The sequence below is a fragment of the Astyanax mexicanus genome, chromosome 20, assembly GCF_023375975.1.
Source record: "Astyanax mexicanus isolate ESR-SI-001 chromosome 20, AstMex3_surface, whole genome shotgun sequence".
Taxonomy (NCBI): domain Eukaryota; kingdom Metazoa; phylum Chordata; class Actinopteri; order Characiformes; family Acestrorhamphidae; genus Astyanax; species Astyanax mexicanus.
In genome coordinates, this window is record NC_064427.1 from 31567890 (window position 1) to 31585041 (window position 17152).

The 17152-nt window shown below is 37.4% G+C and overlaps 1 protein-coding gene across 30 annotated transcripts in view; it reads left to right on the plus strand.

The window, feature by feature from the left end:
• dlg2 (discs, large homolog 2 (Drosophila)) overlaps window positions 1-17152 on the plus strand; it is a 440002-nt gene that overhangs the window by 277414 nt on the left and 145436 nt on the right. Inside the window, exon 1 of one of the 30 annotated variants that reach the window (XM_049468850.1) lies at window positions 8844-9237. The exons of the other annotated variants lie outside the window; for them this stretch is intronic. Coding sequence (XP_049324807.1) covers window positions 8929-9237 — 309 coding nt within the window. The 5' untranslated portion in view covers window positions 8844-8928. Of the gene's footprint in view, window positions 1-8843; window positions 9238-17152 lie in introns of those variants that run through there. 30 annotated transcript variants of the gene reach the window in all.

Genomic DNA, 17152 nt, shown 5'->3' on the forward strand with positions numbered 1-17152 from the left:
AAAGATTTGCAAAAAATAATGACTGAAAAATGAAAAAACCTCAGATAATGCAAAGAAAACAAGTTCATATTCATAAAGTTTTAAGAGTTCAGAAATCAATATTTCGTGGAATAACCCTGGTTTTTAACCCACAGTTTTCATGCATCTTGGCATGTTCTCCTCCACCAGTCTTACACTCTGCCTTTGTATAACTTTATGCAACTCCTAATACAAAAATTCAAGCAGTTCAGCGGTTCAGAGGTTTTCAATTTTGTAAAATCAAAGAAACTCATTATTTTGAAGTGGTCTCTTATTTTTTTCCAGAGCTGTATTTTATATATATACTTTTATATATATATATATATATATATATATATATATATATATATATATATATATATATATATATATATATATATATATATATATACTGTATTTTGTTTATGGATCATCATCATAATCATCATCATTACAGTACTGCCCTTTGCTTCAGTTCTGAACTCTGAACGCGTAGAAGGCCACATTATGCAAATGAGGTGAGACTCGGTACACTGGAGAGTGCTGTGAGCATGGTGACTAACAACTAACCACTCACAGCTCTAGATTAGTTTCCGTGGGTGTTCTAGAGGTAGTTGCTGTTCCCTTAAAATGAGCTGCTGGCGTACCTTCAAAGTGTGAATGCACAGGTCAGTATCTTCACCTGAGACGTGCAAAAGTTCCGCGCTGTTAAGATACAGACGAGCCAAAGTCAGAGCTCCCCTGCCTCTTAATAAGGAATGGGGAGTGAGTCACTGATTTATGACTGGTTTATTTCACATTACGCCCAAAACACGCCCATGATTAATTAAGAGAATTAGTCTATGACTTTTGCACATTTTGAGCCACGCAAGGAATTTTTTTATGCCCTCGCGATACCAAAGACAACACCGACACGCCCTAAATTCAGCTGCGCAATCCGCAATAGACTGGTGCGCTATAGATTGCAAAAATAGGGCCCAGTGTAGTACTTACAGCTGGTGAGTAGCAATGGAAATAAACTGAGCTTTAGAGAAATTACAGATGAAGCCAGAAAGTGGTGAGTATTGTTTTCTACACCTTCAAAAGACTCTTGGAAACTTTTGGAGAAAACTGGTACTGGAAGAGTCAGGTCAGGCTGACCTACATGGCAACACCAGCCTTTAGCCCAGATTAACCCTTGTGTGGTGTTCATATTTTTGTTACTCGTTTACTTTGTTACTTGTATTTAATTCAGCAAAATTAAGCAATTTTACATTAAAATGCTTTACACATGCTTGCTTCACCTACATTGCAAGCAATATAAACAGCTTACATGGTTAATATTTGCCCTTTACCTTTCTTATGTTACATTTCTTTTAAAAAGTGCTACTCCTTTTTTATTAGTTTTTTAATAAAATATAAACTCAAGATATGAGTAGAAAATTTGTTTAGTTTCAAATTTACAAATGAAGCAATGTTTATTAGCCCTTGGCCAAACATACTGTATGTAATACAAATGTGTGTGTGTTGGGGGTGGGGGGGGAGTGTACAGTGTGTGTTTATCGAAAATGTGTTTTAATATATGTTTTTAACAAAAAATGAGCCAATGCCAATGAGTTTGAGTTAGAATTTTTTATTTTTTTGTATCATTTGATGAAAAATGAAAACGGGTCCCACAGACCCGAACACCACACTTAAAACTGAATTGTACTAAGCCTCAGTTTCAGCAGTGCAGAGAAGACTGTCAATAATAAAGTCGTTGCCAATAAGTTGAGAACAAAAAAAGCAGATTGGAAATAATCTTTTTAACTGTAAAATACAATTTAATCTAACTTTATCTATTTGTATTTATTTTTCTCTTGTTTCTCTTCTCACTGTCTTCCTTATTACTCTCTTCCTTTTATACTTGAAAAAATAAAGATATAAAGGATTGATTAACTTGGTTATCATGTCTCCACTTCCTTTTATATCTGCTGATAGAAGTAAATAAAATAAATAAAGTAAAATATTTCTTCAGGATTCTTAATTAGCAATTTGTTTGACATTTCTCAAAATTCTGAAGCAGTGGAAGCAACAGTGTTGCAGTGTTGGGCTGCCACTGCTAAATGTACAGTATGTAATGGTAAACACTAGTGGAAATCTTTAGAGATCTCTAATGTCGGATATGATCTGTTTAACTGGAATATGAGAGATGATCTGGGCAGATATTTTGTGTGTATGTCTGGGAAGATAATTCAATGACATTTGGTGACATTTTCGTGGTTCTCTCAGCGCGGTTGTGCTGATGATGTGGCATCACAGTTTGCTGACATTTATGTCTACAAGTTGGCATCAACACCTTGTTATGAGCCACGAACACACACACACACACACACACACACACTCAAAACCACAAAATGAGCAGGATCTGTCAACAAAACAGGATATTTAGAGTATGTGTGCTTGTTTAATAAAAAGAAAATTCCAAAGTGTTATTAACCACATGGCCAAATGCAATTTCACCCCTCTGCCCCTCTGGAAAGTTGGTACCCTAATTATTTATTTATTAGACAATGTTTAGGTTCTGAAAGTGTTGTCCCATTTCTGATGGGGAATCATTTTAACCACTTCCCCTTGTAAATCAGTTCCAAAGGGAAGAGTGACACTTGAAAACAAAGAATCTGATAGGACTGGTTAGTGTTAGATTCCTCTTAGTGATCTGAAATTATTATTACTGTTATAATTATTACGTGGATTAGAGAGTTAACAAGCATCTTCTCTAAATGTCCTTTTGGAGTGTCCAAAGCCCTTAAAGTTTTCAGAATGTAAACACTTGCATTTTGTAGATTTGCAGATTTACTAAAATATTTGAAAATATGTTTTATTACAGTTAGTTACTAATGTTTTGACAGGGGGAGACTGTGATGCTATTTGTTGGCGGGGAGAGATCACGGCGCTATTTGTTGACGGGGAAAGATTGCGGCGCTATTTGTTGACGGGGGAGACTGCGGCGCTATTTGTTGACGGGGGAGACTGCGGCGCTATTTGTTGACGGGGGGAGATCGCGGAAATGTTTGTTGACGGGGGGAGATCGTGGCACTGTTTGTTGACGGGGGAAATTGAGGGCTATTTGTTGACGGGGAGAGATCGCGGTGCTTTTTGTTGACGGGGAGAGATCGCGGCACTGTTTGTTGAATAGGGGGAGATCGCGGCACTGTTTGTTGATGGTTTGAGATTGCAGGGCTGTTTTGTGACGGAGGGGAAATCAAGGGGCTATTGGTTGACGGGGGAAGATCACGGCACTATTTGTTGACCATGGGATTGGGAAATAGCTCTTTTTTGGGGGGGTATAAAAATCCTTAAGATTTAGGCATGTAATATCAGGCAGAAACCTGTTAAGAGGAGAGTTAAAGTTGCAGTTTGTTTCCAAATACAGTCTGTTGCTGATTGGATATATATGTGGCTATTTTTTCTGCATGTACTTACTAAAACTGTAATTTTTTTTTCTTGCCTCAGAACAATCTTAATTTTTAGAAAAATATATCAACAGGAGAAAAAAGTTGGCTAAAAGCAGACAAATAATTTTTTTCCCAACAAATATAAAAGTCATATAAAAATGCCATTAAAGTTTAACTGACGCAGTTCATGTAAGCTGACCCTGAGAGTCAGCACACCTTTTTATTACAGTTCTGAGTGAAGGTTGTTGCTTTGTTTTGGACCGGCCTATCTCTCACAATGTGAATAAGAGACCACGCACCCTCGGAGGATGAAGATGCTACTTGTGACATGCGTTCATTCCTCATTAGAATCACTCATCTTTTTCTTGTGCTTTCCTTGTTTTCATTGCTATGGCAACCGCTCGTCATAGCAGACAGCTGTGTGTTTGGAGCGGAAATGTGTGTGTGAGTGTGTCTGTGTGTTTGTGTGCTCTTACAAACACATTCACCCAGTCTAATGTCAAACTGCAGTTCAGTGGAGGATGAGAGTCTGTAGCATTTACTGATTGCTTGCACTGAGCTCTCAGCACGTACCAGCCTTTCACCGGCTACACACTCTACACCCAGCGCTCGGCCTGTTCTGCGCTGAATTTATTATATTTAATGTGTTTTTCGAACAGTGCACATCATTTCACTGTGAAAAAAAATCAATTCCATCAATACAGTTATTTCTTAAAAATATGTAAAACTGAAAGACAAAATTGTGTTGATTTTTATTGTTTTTTTTTTTTATTCATGTGGAAATTATGCACACATTTGAAAATCAAATAAATTAAGTGCATTACTGTGAAAAAGCAGTGAAAGCAGGTGCACAGAAATGTCCCGTTTCTTATCTATTAGCATCAAAGGCTTTCTTGATTACGGAAGAAGCTGCCGCACTTTGCATTACGCTGAATAGAAGAATAGGCTTTCATGAAAGAAGACTGACTGGATGACTAAGTTTTAAAAAAAAAAAACTGTCGTAAACCACTGTCAGCTGTGCGTCACTCATTTCAGAGGCATTTAATAACTGACACAGATAGAAACCAGTGCCAGATTTTATGTCTGAAAAAGATTTGTATAAAATGTATAAAATGAATAAGCCCATTTCAAAAGGTTGTAACGTTCACCTTCCACTTCCTACACGTACTTGTATGTGTCCTTTACTATGTTGGCATGGCTGTTAAGCAGCAATAAATCCAATAGAGGACAGTTCAGAGTCCAAGGCTTATGACAGTGACACAGCCAAAAACAACCACAACAACATATTTCCAAAGCATGATACACCCACCACCATGCTTCACAGCTGGAGGGGTGTTCCTTTTATGAAATACTGTATGTCTCGTTGCTGGTTGTGGCTAAAGAGTTCTATTTGGAGTTTCCTTAAGGTGTTACGGTTAATGTTTAAACCTTCTTAAGACTCTTATGACCATAAGGATGCAGATGCTAAACAGAAAGCTAAATGTGCAGAGTGGTGCATAAATGTGGGCACCCTTTGGGCTCACTGACCCTTGACCTACATTCACACTGGTGAATCCAATTATGAGAAAATGTTAAGGAGCCAATTGCACGTTTTTTTCTCTTTGCATTTTCTTTGAAGGGTGACAACATGGGAGCCTCAAAACAACTCAAATTACCTGAAAACAAAGATAAATCAACATCATGGTTTAGAGGAAAGAGGAAAGCTCAAATCTAAAAAGAGATTTTAGCTGTTAATCCTATAAACTTTTCATTTCTAAAATATCACTGTGTTCATCTGCTATATGATATATACAGCTCTGGAAAAATTAAGAGACCACATCAGTTTCTGAATCAGTTTCTCTGATTGTGCTATTTATAGGTATAAGTTTGAGTAAAATTAACATTATTGATTCATTCTACAAACTATAGACAACATATCTCCCAAATTTCAAATAAAAGTAAAGAAAATGAGAAATGGCTGGAATAACAAAAAAGATACAGAGCTTTCAGACCTCAAATAATGCAAAGAAAACAAGTTCATATTCATATTTCAAGTTTTAAGAGTTCAGAAATCAATATTTGGTGGAATAATCCTTGTTTTAATCACAGTTTTCGTGCATCTTGGCATGCTCTCCTCCACCAGTCTTACACACTGCTTTTGGATTACTTTATGCCACTGCTGGTGCAAAATTCAAGCAGTTCAGCTTGGTTTGATGGCTTGTGATCATCTATTTTTCTCTTGATTATATTCCAGAGGTTTTCAATTTGGTAAAATCAAAGAAACTCATCATTTTTAACTGGTCTCTTATTTTTTCCAGAGCTGTATTTTACTGAAATTGCTGGGATTGGAATGTGTATCTATTCTTGGCTTTCTCTAACTTCTTTCCCTTTCAAGACTATAAACTTCATTACGCAGAATCTAATTTGACAACCATAGCTGAAGAAACAGTTGTGACACGGCTGCACTGTGGGGCTGCGGTCAGTAGGGGGAGCCCTGCAGTTTGGACAGCAGTGAGATCGCAGTGAGGAAATGATCGTAATGTAGCGGGATGGTTTATCTTAGGAGGTTTAGCATCAATTACTGTGCGTAAAGCCCTTTGTTTTGATGAAATGTGACGAAGGGACTTATAAATAGAGCTGTTAATGAAGCAGTGAGTGGGCTTGTGTGCAGTCCTGCACACAGCCACGAGCCACACAGCTGGGTTATATTTAGGCCGGGCTGAAATCCAGGAAGTGTTACTGGAATAATTGAAGCTTACGTTCAGAGTTCACAGTAGAGCACTGTGTCTTAACCCTTGTGTGGTGTTCGGGTCTGTGGGACCCGTTTTCATTTTTCATCAAATGATACTAAAAAAAATATTTTTTCTAACTCAAACTCTTTGGTTCATTGGCATTCGCTCATTTTTTGTGAAAAACATATATCAAAACACATTTTCGATAAACACACACTGTACACCCCCTCCCCCCCTACACATTTATATTACGTACAGTATGTTTGGCCAAGGGCTAATAAACATTGCTTCATTTAATAAATTTGAAACTAAACAAATGTTCTACTCGTATCTTTAATTCATTTTCTTTTACATTTTATTAAAAAACTAATAAAAAAAAAGAGTAGCACTTTTAGAAAGGAATGTAACATAAGAAAGGTAAAGGGCAAATATTAACCATGTAAGCTGTTTATATTGCTTGCAATTTAGGTGAAGCAAGCATGTGTAAAGCATTTTAATGTAAAATTTGCTGAATTAAATACAAGTAAAAAAGTAAACGAGTAACAAAAATATGAACATATATAAATGTGTTATTGAAAAGGTGATACTTGCTGTTTACATTTACATGCAGTTTATACTTTACATGATGCTGTTCATTGACAGTTCTTAAAAAGAAATTCACCCAAAGACTGACACTATCAAAGCAGTTATATGCTGATGACATTATGATTCGTATGTCAGTGTGCATTCATATATTTTTTACAACGTATAGAATCTATCTTACACCCTTGCCAACAGTATATTTCCATGCTTCTCATCACCTGCACCATTAAAATAGCAATATTACAAATTTATAGCGAGTTTACAAATATATCTACACCGATGGGTAGGTGTGGTGTTCTGGAAGTGATGTGTGTTCTGGTAAAATTCTGCTGTATTGCTTGTATTATCTTGGCAGCGGAAAACACATGTGCGCCACTGACTGATTACAACCTAGATGTGCATGACCCTCATGCTTCACAGCTGAAGAGGTGTTCCTTTTACAAAATACTCTTTGATTTTTTGCCGGTTTTGTCTAAACACACGCAAAATCTGCTGGCTCATCCTACTGATCTTGTGGGTGGGGCTCTGATGGGGGTTGACAGGAGTTGAGGTTTAGTGCCAACAGATACTGTATAAGATGACAACAGATATAATAATATGAAGACAATACAGATATAATTCACAATGTATATCAAACAACCCTACCTAACATATCCTACCTGTCCTCAACTATCAGCGATATATCCAGCTCAAAAAAACATCATCACAATTATCATGGCTAAAACACTCTTTTACCTTGCTGAGGATAGTTGTTAGCAGTGCAGCTCAACAAGAGAGACATGGCTATCTGTTAGCATTGCTGGTTCAGTAAATTAGCATCAAAGCGTTGAAGCTAATATGCTATTTAGTTCAGAATGTGTATAGATAGTCTCAAAGTGCACAAACACAATAGAATAGGTTTATTGTGTTTATTCACACCTGTCAGCAGATTTAAAGTTTTTAAGAAGTTTAGTGTTCAGTAAATCAGTAACACTTTCTAAGAATGTCTTTATAAGACTCTATAAACATACCCATAACACATTATAATGCATTCATAAGGGATTATATACATGGTTTAACATATTTATAAAAATGTATAACCCATCATAACCATGTTTACTATGCATCATGAACTGTGATCATGATGCATTAATTAATATAGCTGTATTTATAACACGTTGTACTTATAAACACACCCTGTATAACGCTCTTAATATATTTTTAGCCAATCATGATTTTTTCTTGTCTAGAACATAATATTAGTTATAGTCACTAATAATGCATTATAACAGGTCTTTGTGCGCTCCAAGTAAAGCGACAGATTATTAATGATTGATTTATACTAGTTTAAACATTTTTAAGCACAGCTTATAATGTATTATGATCACAAGTCATAATGCACATGAAACATGGCTGTAATGGATTATGCATTTTTTTTTATAAATGTGTATAGCCATGTTTATAATGCCTTATGAATGCATTATAATATGTTATGAATGTGCTTATAGAGTCTAATAGAGATGACATTCATGGAAAGTGTTACCAAGTTTTAAATCTTTTATTTTTTTAATGTGGTTTTCAAAAATACATTCATGCAATTTAGTTAGTATGCAATGGTGAAAAAGTGGAGACATTAATGAAAACTTGTGAGAAAAAAACAAATAGTGTTCAGTATTTTTTTGGTAGTTTGTTTCTGTTCTGGTTCATCTCTAATTTGAGTCGTGGATGATTACACATATAATAAAAGTCATTTATGTGACGAGGCGTTTTATTTAGCATAGTCATGATGTTTTAGAAGACATCATGCCTCTGATTGGACGATACTTAATAAGTCTTCGTCCCCTGAAGATGAGTGGACAGGGTTTTATGGAGAAAGCAGTGCTTTGGTCCCCAGCTGTGCGAGGATAGATTGCTTCTGCCTAGAGCAGGGGATGCTGTCAAGTCCCACTGCCAACTGAATCATCTACTGACAAAGAGCTCAGCTCTTTCTCTCTGGCTCTCTCCGCTCTCTCGCTCCCTCTCTCTTTCCCTCTCTCTCTCTCACACACACACACACACACACACACGCAATATCCCGCTCTCTCTCTCTCTTTTTCACTCAGTGCAGAGAGAGCAGTGCAGGCGCTTGCTGCAGCTGTGTGTCCACGGCTGCTGCTGCCGCTGCTGCACACAAACGAGAAAAGCGAGAGGAATAAAAAGAAAAAAGAGAGAGAGAGAGAGAGATACAGAAAGAGACTAAGAGGATGACTGCCCACCTGAACAAGCAGCAGAGCTGTTGTTTGGAGATGCACGGCGGCCGGGGGCCGGATGCTCCCTGCGCGTGCAGCTGGCAGCAGGATGTCCAGCGTGGAGGATACGGTTGCCATGCAACTTCCTCTCCGGCCATGTCCATGGCCACTCTGCCGCGGCAGCGGGCCAAGCTGACCTCCTCGCGCTCTGAGAGCTCCTGGAGGAGCCCGAGCCGAGGGGCCGCGCTCCGGGCCAAGGGGGGCAGCTGCGAGTTGTGGGCTGATTGCAGCTGCTCTCAGCACGGCTGGAGAGAAACGTACCAGGTAAACCATGAGCCTGAAGATTAAAGCTGTGTTTCAGCAGGTTTGATACATGATGTGCACGTAGAGGGCATTTGCTTTGATGTGTGTGCATGTGTTATTTTATATAAAAGGACTTTTTGTGCTTTTTTTTTTGGTAAATAATTGGATTTCTCTGTTCTCTGGTGGTTGCATCTGTTTTTCATATTTTCTCGCTTTCAATAGAAGTCAATGTAAAAAATATTTATTCCAAGTCATTTTGAAGCATTTTTATTGGTCCTTTCATCATGGAATTTTGAGACAGCATAAAGAACAGCTGCCAGATTCTGTTAATAATGTGAAAAAAAGTAAAAAAAGAAAAAAAAGAAAAAAAAAATTGATGCAAGATATATGATATATGATGTAACTTTGTATACAGAGGCTACAATTTTGAACTATTTGATTTGTACTTTTTGGTAAATAATATGATTTCTCTGTTCTCTTTGAAGTAGATGCATCTATTTTTCATACTTTCTTGCTTTTAATAGAAGTCAATGTAAAAAGAATTTATTCCAAGTAATTTTGAAACATTTCTATTGGTCCGTTCATAATGAAGTTTTGTGATAATGTAAAGATCAACTACTAGACTCAATTAATAATGTGAAAAAGTAAAAAAAAAAACATGATACATGATGTGCTTGTAGAGGGCATTTGCTTTGGTGTGTGTGCATGTGTAACTTTGAATACAGGGGCTAAAAAATTACTATGTCTGCTTTTTGGTAAATAGTGGCATTTTTCTGTTCTCTTTGAAGTGGATGCATCTATTTTTCAGATTTTCTCGCTTTTTAATAGAATTCCAAGTAATTTTGGAGCATTTCTATTGGTCGGTGCATCATGGAATTTTGAGACAGCATAAAGAACAACTGTAGATTGTAGCTTTGATGATTTATCTAGCTTTTGTAACTTTGAATAAAAAAATGCTAGAAGTTAATCTTTTTATATATTTCTTTCAATAGAAGTCAGTGTTTATTCTTAGTAATTTTGGAGCATTTCTTTTGGTCTATTCATCATAAAATGGATGTAGTGATGGATATAGAATGTACACAATAAAGTACAGAACACTGTAGTTTCACATTGTAATACTTTAATCAAAATATACATTAGTTGTTCTCAGCATGCCTGAAGAGAATTGTATAAGGTTAAGCATTTCAGCAGGTTTGATACATGATGTGCAGGTAGAGGTTATTTGCTTTGGTGTGTGTGCAGGTGAAACTTTGTATACAGGGGCTCACTGATGCCTGTGAAGTGGACGATCTATTTTTCATATTTGCTCGTTTTCAGTAGAAGTCAATGTAAAAAGTTTTTATTCCAAGTGATTAATACAAGACAAGCTTTGCAGAATGTTGGCAAAAGTTAAGCTTAAAGGTCTCCTTTTAGCTAAAATCCACTTTTTCTTGTTCTTTGTGAAATACAACAGGTCTCTTTGAGTTGTATGTGTCTGCGTCAACTTGTGTGTTTAGATTTTGCATTTTACATAGACTTTAAGACTAGGTCAGTGCCTGAACTGCACTTATCAGGGCATTACACATGTTGTAACATAACATATGACATTGCAAAGACTGTTATTAGTGTAAAAAGATCTTTATTTAAAACGTTCACTGGTGTGGCAGTGCTATTAGCCAATCAGAGGCAATCTGTTTTCATGTATGAATATTCATAAATAAGAGCCGAAATCATATCGTTAAGTTGAGTTTGTTGATCCTTCACCCACAAGGAAATGTCTATTAAACAAGATATGATGTCAGGGACTTAAAACAAAAGGTATTGGAGGAATTGTGCTATCGTTTCTGTTTAAAAGTAATGTAATTATGACAAAACAATTATTATTATTATATACTATATGCTGCATAATGTCTGTACTAATGTGTGTACTTTTATTAAAAACAATGATTTAAAAGTTTGTGGGGGTGCAACAACCTTAAGGCTGCCTACAGAAGGGCTTCATAGGACATGTATATCGTCGCTATCCAATAAAATAAAAAAAACAAGTATCTTAATTTTTGGCAATTTTTGTTTACTACATAATTTGAACACACAAACTCAGGGTCAGGGTTCCTCAGTGTAGCGCTGCTGCACCCAGCCTTAGTGGAAATCTGGAAATCTAAGCTTACTGTAAATAAACAGAAGAGTTTTACTCACCTAAGTAAACAGTTTTCAGGAGAGAAATCTTTGTGTAGATTAAATTTATTTACTCAGTTAGCTCAGTTAGAATGAATGCATGCCGACACCCCTGTTCCTTACTAGTGTTGCAAAATGCACCTTACAATCCAGTGCGCCTTATAGTGTGAAAAACACAGTATTTTTGTCCATATATTGTAGTAATTTTGTCTAAACCGGAGTTTCATCCAAAAGTTTCTCATTCAATTTCAAAGTTTTTCAATTGGAATCTTGCCAGTGCACAGTTCAAATAACAGATGTGCAATATGATGCAATACAGTACATAATATTAAGTGTAATAATAGAACAAAGCTTTATAAAGGGATGCGAGCTCTGGGAAGATAAATGATACAGCAAGATGAGAGAGGGGAGGAGATGAGACTATAGATGAGACTATAATGGGAGGGAGGAGAAGAAGAAGAAGAAGAAGAAGAAGAAGAAGAAAGAAAGAGATGGGAGGAAAACCTTGCAGCACCACAATGCAATCAACATAATGGCAGTATTAAGCTGAAAGTTGGAGAGGAGGGTAAAATCGATGGGAGTGGTGGAGTGGTCTGTACCCCGTGTTCCTCTGCCGGAGCTCCTTCACAGTGACCTAACGTGTCTCAGCTCGGAGCTCGGAGACGTGCGGGAGCAGAGCGAGTGCTGGGCCGGGTTCTATACTGTGATAGTGATGCTGATGGAGGCTGTGGGGATGTTGTGTAAGAGATGGCCGAGTGTTATGTGCTATAGGCAGGCTGCAGTATGCATGACTACATCAGCTGAGGGCAGGGAACTGTGTGTGTGTGTGTGTGTGTATGTAAGTGTGTGTGTGATTGTGTGTGTGTGTGTGTGTGTGTGTCCGTGCTCAGAGCGCCGTGTCCTCTGTTCAGTGAGCAGTGCACTCAGCTATATGATATTTGAATAACCGTACGGGTTATTCAAATATCAAGTCGAGCTGTTATTGTCCTGTTCCTATACTGTTTAGATGTACAGTTGCATCATTCATTACATTGTAAGTTACATAATTAATCAACACAGACTTCGAGTCTCACTTCTGAATATCTTTTTCATGTGCTTTTCATGAGCTATAATGTAAAACATGACAAAATGTAAATTATATTATATTATATTATATGGCCAACATTTGATGATAACCCAAATCACAAAGAAATATGATTATGAAGGTCTAGAATAATAGGTTTGCATTAGAATTAAAGATATGCTATATAGCATAATGCTTAATCTGCTGTGTATTGGGAGATTTCTGACCAACCTAATGAGAAATCTGTGTTTAATTGCTAAACTAAATAATAAAAAATATAAATATTTAGGTGTTGAAAATGTTGCATTTCTTTTATTATAAGCTTGATTTATGTTAGCTTGATAGCAACTTTAATGTCACCCTTTAAATTAGCTCAGTTTACTGTGTTTTTTTTTTTTTTTTTTTATATATATACAGCTCCGGAGAAAAATTAAGAGACCAATTAAGTTAGTTTATTTTGCTATTTATAGATATATGTTTGAGTAAAATGAACATTATTGTTTTGTTCTATAAACTATGGACATTTTTCCCAAATTCCAAATAAAAATATTGTTATTTAGACCATTTAGATGCAGAAAATGAGAAATGGCTGAAATAACAAAAAAATGCAGAGCTTTCAGACCTGTTCATATTCATAGTTCAAGTTTTAAGAGGTCAGAAATCAATATTTGGTGGAATAACCAAATCACAGTTTTTAATCACAGTTTTCATGCATCTTGGCACACACTGCTTTTGGATAACTTAATGCCACTCCTGGGGCAACAGTTCAAGCACTTCAGCTTGGTTTGATGGCTTGTGATCATCTATCTTCTTCTTGATTACATTCCAGAGGTTTTCAATTTGGTAAAAACATAGAAACTCATCAAATGACTTTACGAAATGAAGGTTGCTTTTGAGGCATCCTTAAGTGCAGTCGCAAGAAGACCATCAAAAATGTTATGATGAAACTGGCACTCTTCAGGACCAGTTCCTCTGTTGCACAGGATAGGTTTATCAGAGTTACCAGCCTCACCTAAATACTTCATAGAAATACATTTTGGCTTTGCTCACTTTTAAGTTACTATATGATTCCTTATGTGTTCCTTCATAGTCTGGATGACTTCAGTATTCATTTACACAGTGTAGGAATAACAGAAAAACATTGTATGAGAAGGTGTGTCCAAACTTTTTTACTGCTACTCTATGTGTATGTGTTTGACTTTGAGATCTCTTTGTACAGGGGTTGGACAATGAAACTGAAACACCTGGTTTTAGACCACAATAATTTATTGTCTCGATGGACAGTTCTGGTGGAAACAGGAGAGTTGAGGTGCACATTGAATTCTGCGTGATTTGAGCAGCCGTGGTTTTATGTTTTTTGGATACAATCCGGGTTAGCAACCGAACATCCCTTTCAGACAGCTTCCTCTTACAGCGTCCACAGTTAATCCTGTTGTACTTGTTAGCGTTAGTCAGGTTATGCATTCCATTTGTTTTCCTAGTTTCCTTTATATATTTATAGAAAATAAAGCAATATTCTCATTAGGTAGAATGGAATTTCTGTTTGTTTTCACAAAAAACTGTGATCTTCCTATCTCCAGAAAAGTGTCATTATAGGCAGAGTCTGCATGTGTTTTTATGCTGTATTTGAACAAATTTTTATGCTGAACTTGGAATGTATACAAACGTTAAGACTATTATTATTAATATATGAAACAAATGCAAGGTAGACTTTTTTACGAATGATGCCTATTAAGAATGGTCACCATAGTAATGCGGTAATAGTAAAATTGCACACAATGTCCATTTTTGTCCATTTCTCCTTTCTGTACATTAGAAAACATTACAATTTATGGATCAACCGAGTATCCAATTGAACATTATGCTTCTGTTCCTTAATGCTGTGTTGTAAACTCAATGTAGGCAGTCTGAGACACTTGTTTAACGAGAAGGTATCCAGTGGAAAATAATGCTTCACTTCTGGTCCTTTATACTGTGTTGTAAACTCAATGAAGGCAGTCTGAGACACTTGTTATAGGAGGAGAGGGCAGTTCTACCAAATGAATAGGCATACAGACTCAAGGAATGCCTTTGTTGGTGTTTCATGCCAATTTGGTAGAACAGAAGTTGGTATATGTACAAACACTGCTTCTTAATTTATGAAACAAATGCATGGTAGATTTTTAAATCTCATTTTAAAGATTACTCACCATAGTTTTTCAGCAATGGTATAAAAAAAAACATCCATTGGACAAGGTCCATTATTTCCTTGCCCTACTTCACCCCCTTTCTGAACACGGATCTGTGAGTGAAGAGTAAAGTAGTGATGAAGAGCCTGCATGTCTTTATGGCTGTGCTACTAAATTCGCCCTGACACTCTGTACGAATGCTCATCCCAGAGCAGCCAACTGCATCTGCATTAACATATCCATTGAATATTAAAGTGGCTGTCACAAACTCACCCATCAGCAGTCTCTGCCTGCCTTATATTGGTTGCCATGCCCACCGTTCGCTACGACTGTGTTCTTCTTGGGAACACTGTGGAGGGCCGAGCCTTTGGGTCGGAGTCTACCAGGTGCGGACCATAACTACTCTAGGAATTACAGAGCCTACTGTCAAATACTGGATTGTGCTTCATGTTTCAGCAAAATAATGCATGCTTTCTAGACTTGGTGGTGATAGGAATCAGAAATCCACAACTTTTTCAATGTCAGAAACAGCAGTAGTAGTCACTCTTAGGGAGTCAGTTTTTCCGGCAAGTCTGATGTTAGCATATAAGAGCCAGTGTGATTTAATTAGTAGTTTGCCAGCCAGCTAATATTTTTAATTAGACTTATTTATATTTATTTTCTGGACTGGACTGGATTGAATCAAAATATCATTTATTGTTATTTCTAATGTTATCCTGTTTTTAGCCAATTACCCAATCCATTCATTAGGACTCTTTTCGAACTTCAGCACTGCTACTCAGCAGCACGCAGACATGCTTGCCATTTCTGCAAGCACACCACAAACAGAGTCGCCTGAGGTATGCAAAAGCAAAAGCACACCACAGGCGACTCTGTTTGTGGTGTGCTTGCAGAAATGGCTTCTTTTGCATCACTCTCCCATACAGCTTCTCCTTGTGCAAAGTGCGCTGTATTGTTGAGCGATGCACAGTGACACCATCTGCAACGAGATGATGCTGCAGCTCTTTGGAGGTGGTCTGTGGATTGTCCTTGACTGTTCTCACCATTCTTCTTCTCTGCCTTTCTGATATTTTTCTTGGCCTGCCACTTCTGGGCTTAACAAGAACTGTCCCTGTGGTCTTCTATTTCCTTACTATGTTCCTCACAGTGGAAACTGACAGGTTAAATCTCTGAGACAACTTTTTGTATCCTTCCCCTGAACAACTATGTTGAACAATCTTTGTTTTTAGATCATTTGAGAGTTGTTTTGATGAGCCCATGATGCCACTCTCCAGAGGAGATTCAAATAGGAGAACAACTTGCAATTGGCCACCTTAAATACCTTTTCTCATGATTGGATACACCTGGCTATGAAGTTCAAAGCTCAATGAGGTTAACAAACCAATTTTGTGCTTCAGTAAGTCAGTAAAAAGTAGTTAGGAGTATTCAAATCAATAAAATGATAAGTACAATAAACCTCATTTCAATCCTGAAATATTACTGTGTCCATCAGTTATTAGATAAATCAAACTGAAATGGCTGTTACAAACAACCAAATATTTAGATCTAAAAATGCTTAAGATTAATAGGGTTTTTCATATGACTGTATAATAAATTAAAAGTAATCAAAGCTATTTTCAGCTCCTCTTCACAGAAAAAAAGGAAGAAATTATGAAATGGACAATAATACATCATTTCTGCACCATCTCCTCCCTTTCTGAAGATATACAATAAAATATGCCCTAAAGTTAATTAGTTAACCAGTAGCAGCTAGATTACTGAACTTTAGCCCTCCTAATGACGTATCGGGTGCTTGAAGGGTTGTCCCAATTCTTAGGGGATATATTTCACCCCTTCCCCTTGTAAATCTGTTTCAAAGGGAAGGGTTACACTCGAAAACTAGGGCTATGAGTAAGTGGTAGGGCCAAGGGTTCTACCAGAAGGTGCCAGAAGGTGCAGTTTCAGCACCACGGACAGCGACGATCTGGTGGAATGTTCTGTACTCTGTAACAGTATGAAAATCTTTAAAGCACACAGTGTTCTGTTCCATACATTCAGCTTCACTGTGCTCAGGTCCTTTATGAGCAGCTTTATGAACCCACCCTGATTAATGGGGGCTCCGTCCCCCTTCGCCCTCTGTTTGCTCACCCCTGGGCCGACGTAAGGCTGCTGCCTGGAGATTGCCGGTGATGGCGCACATCCGTCTTATGTTGAAAGCCAGACAGGAATCACAATGAGACTCACACACCGCCATACAGGCGGTGACGAGGAGTGATGTATGGGGCCGGTCACGCATTCACAGATGAATGATCGTGGGTTGAAGGATGCTTTGAGTTTGAGGTTCCTGGAGCAGCATTTTAATCCCTGCACAGCTAGGAGGGTCTGTCTGAGCACTAATTGGTCATTCTTCAGGCATAGCTCCTTCCATTGCTTCTTTGTCTGAGTTACAGTTAATCAGGGTCCCCGTGTGCGGGTACATCGATTAGCAGGTCATCTTAATGAGAACACTGTAGCTTTGGTATTTTCTGTTCTTGAAACCATTGATAAAACTTCTGCAAATCTTCTGCAAAGA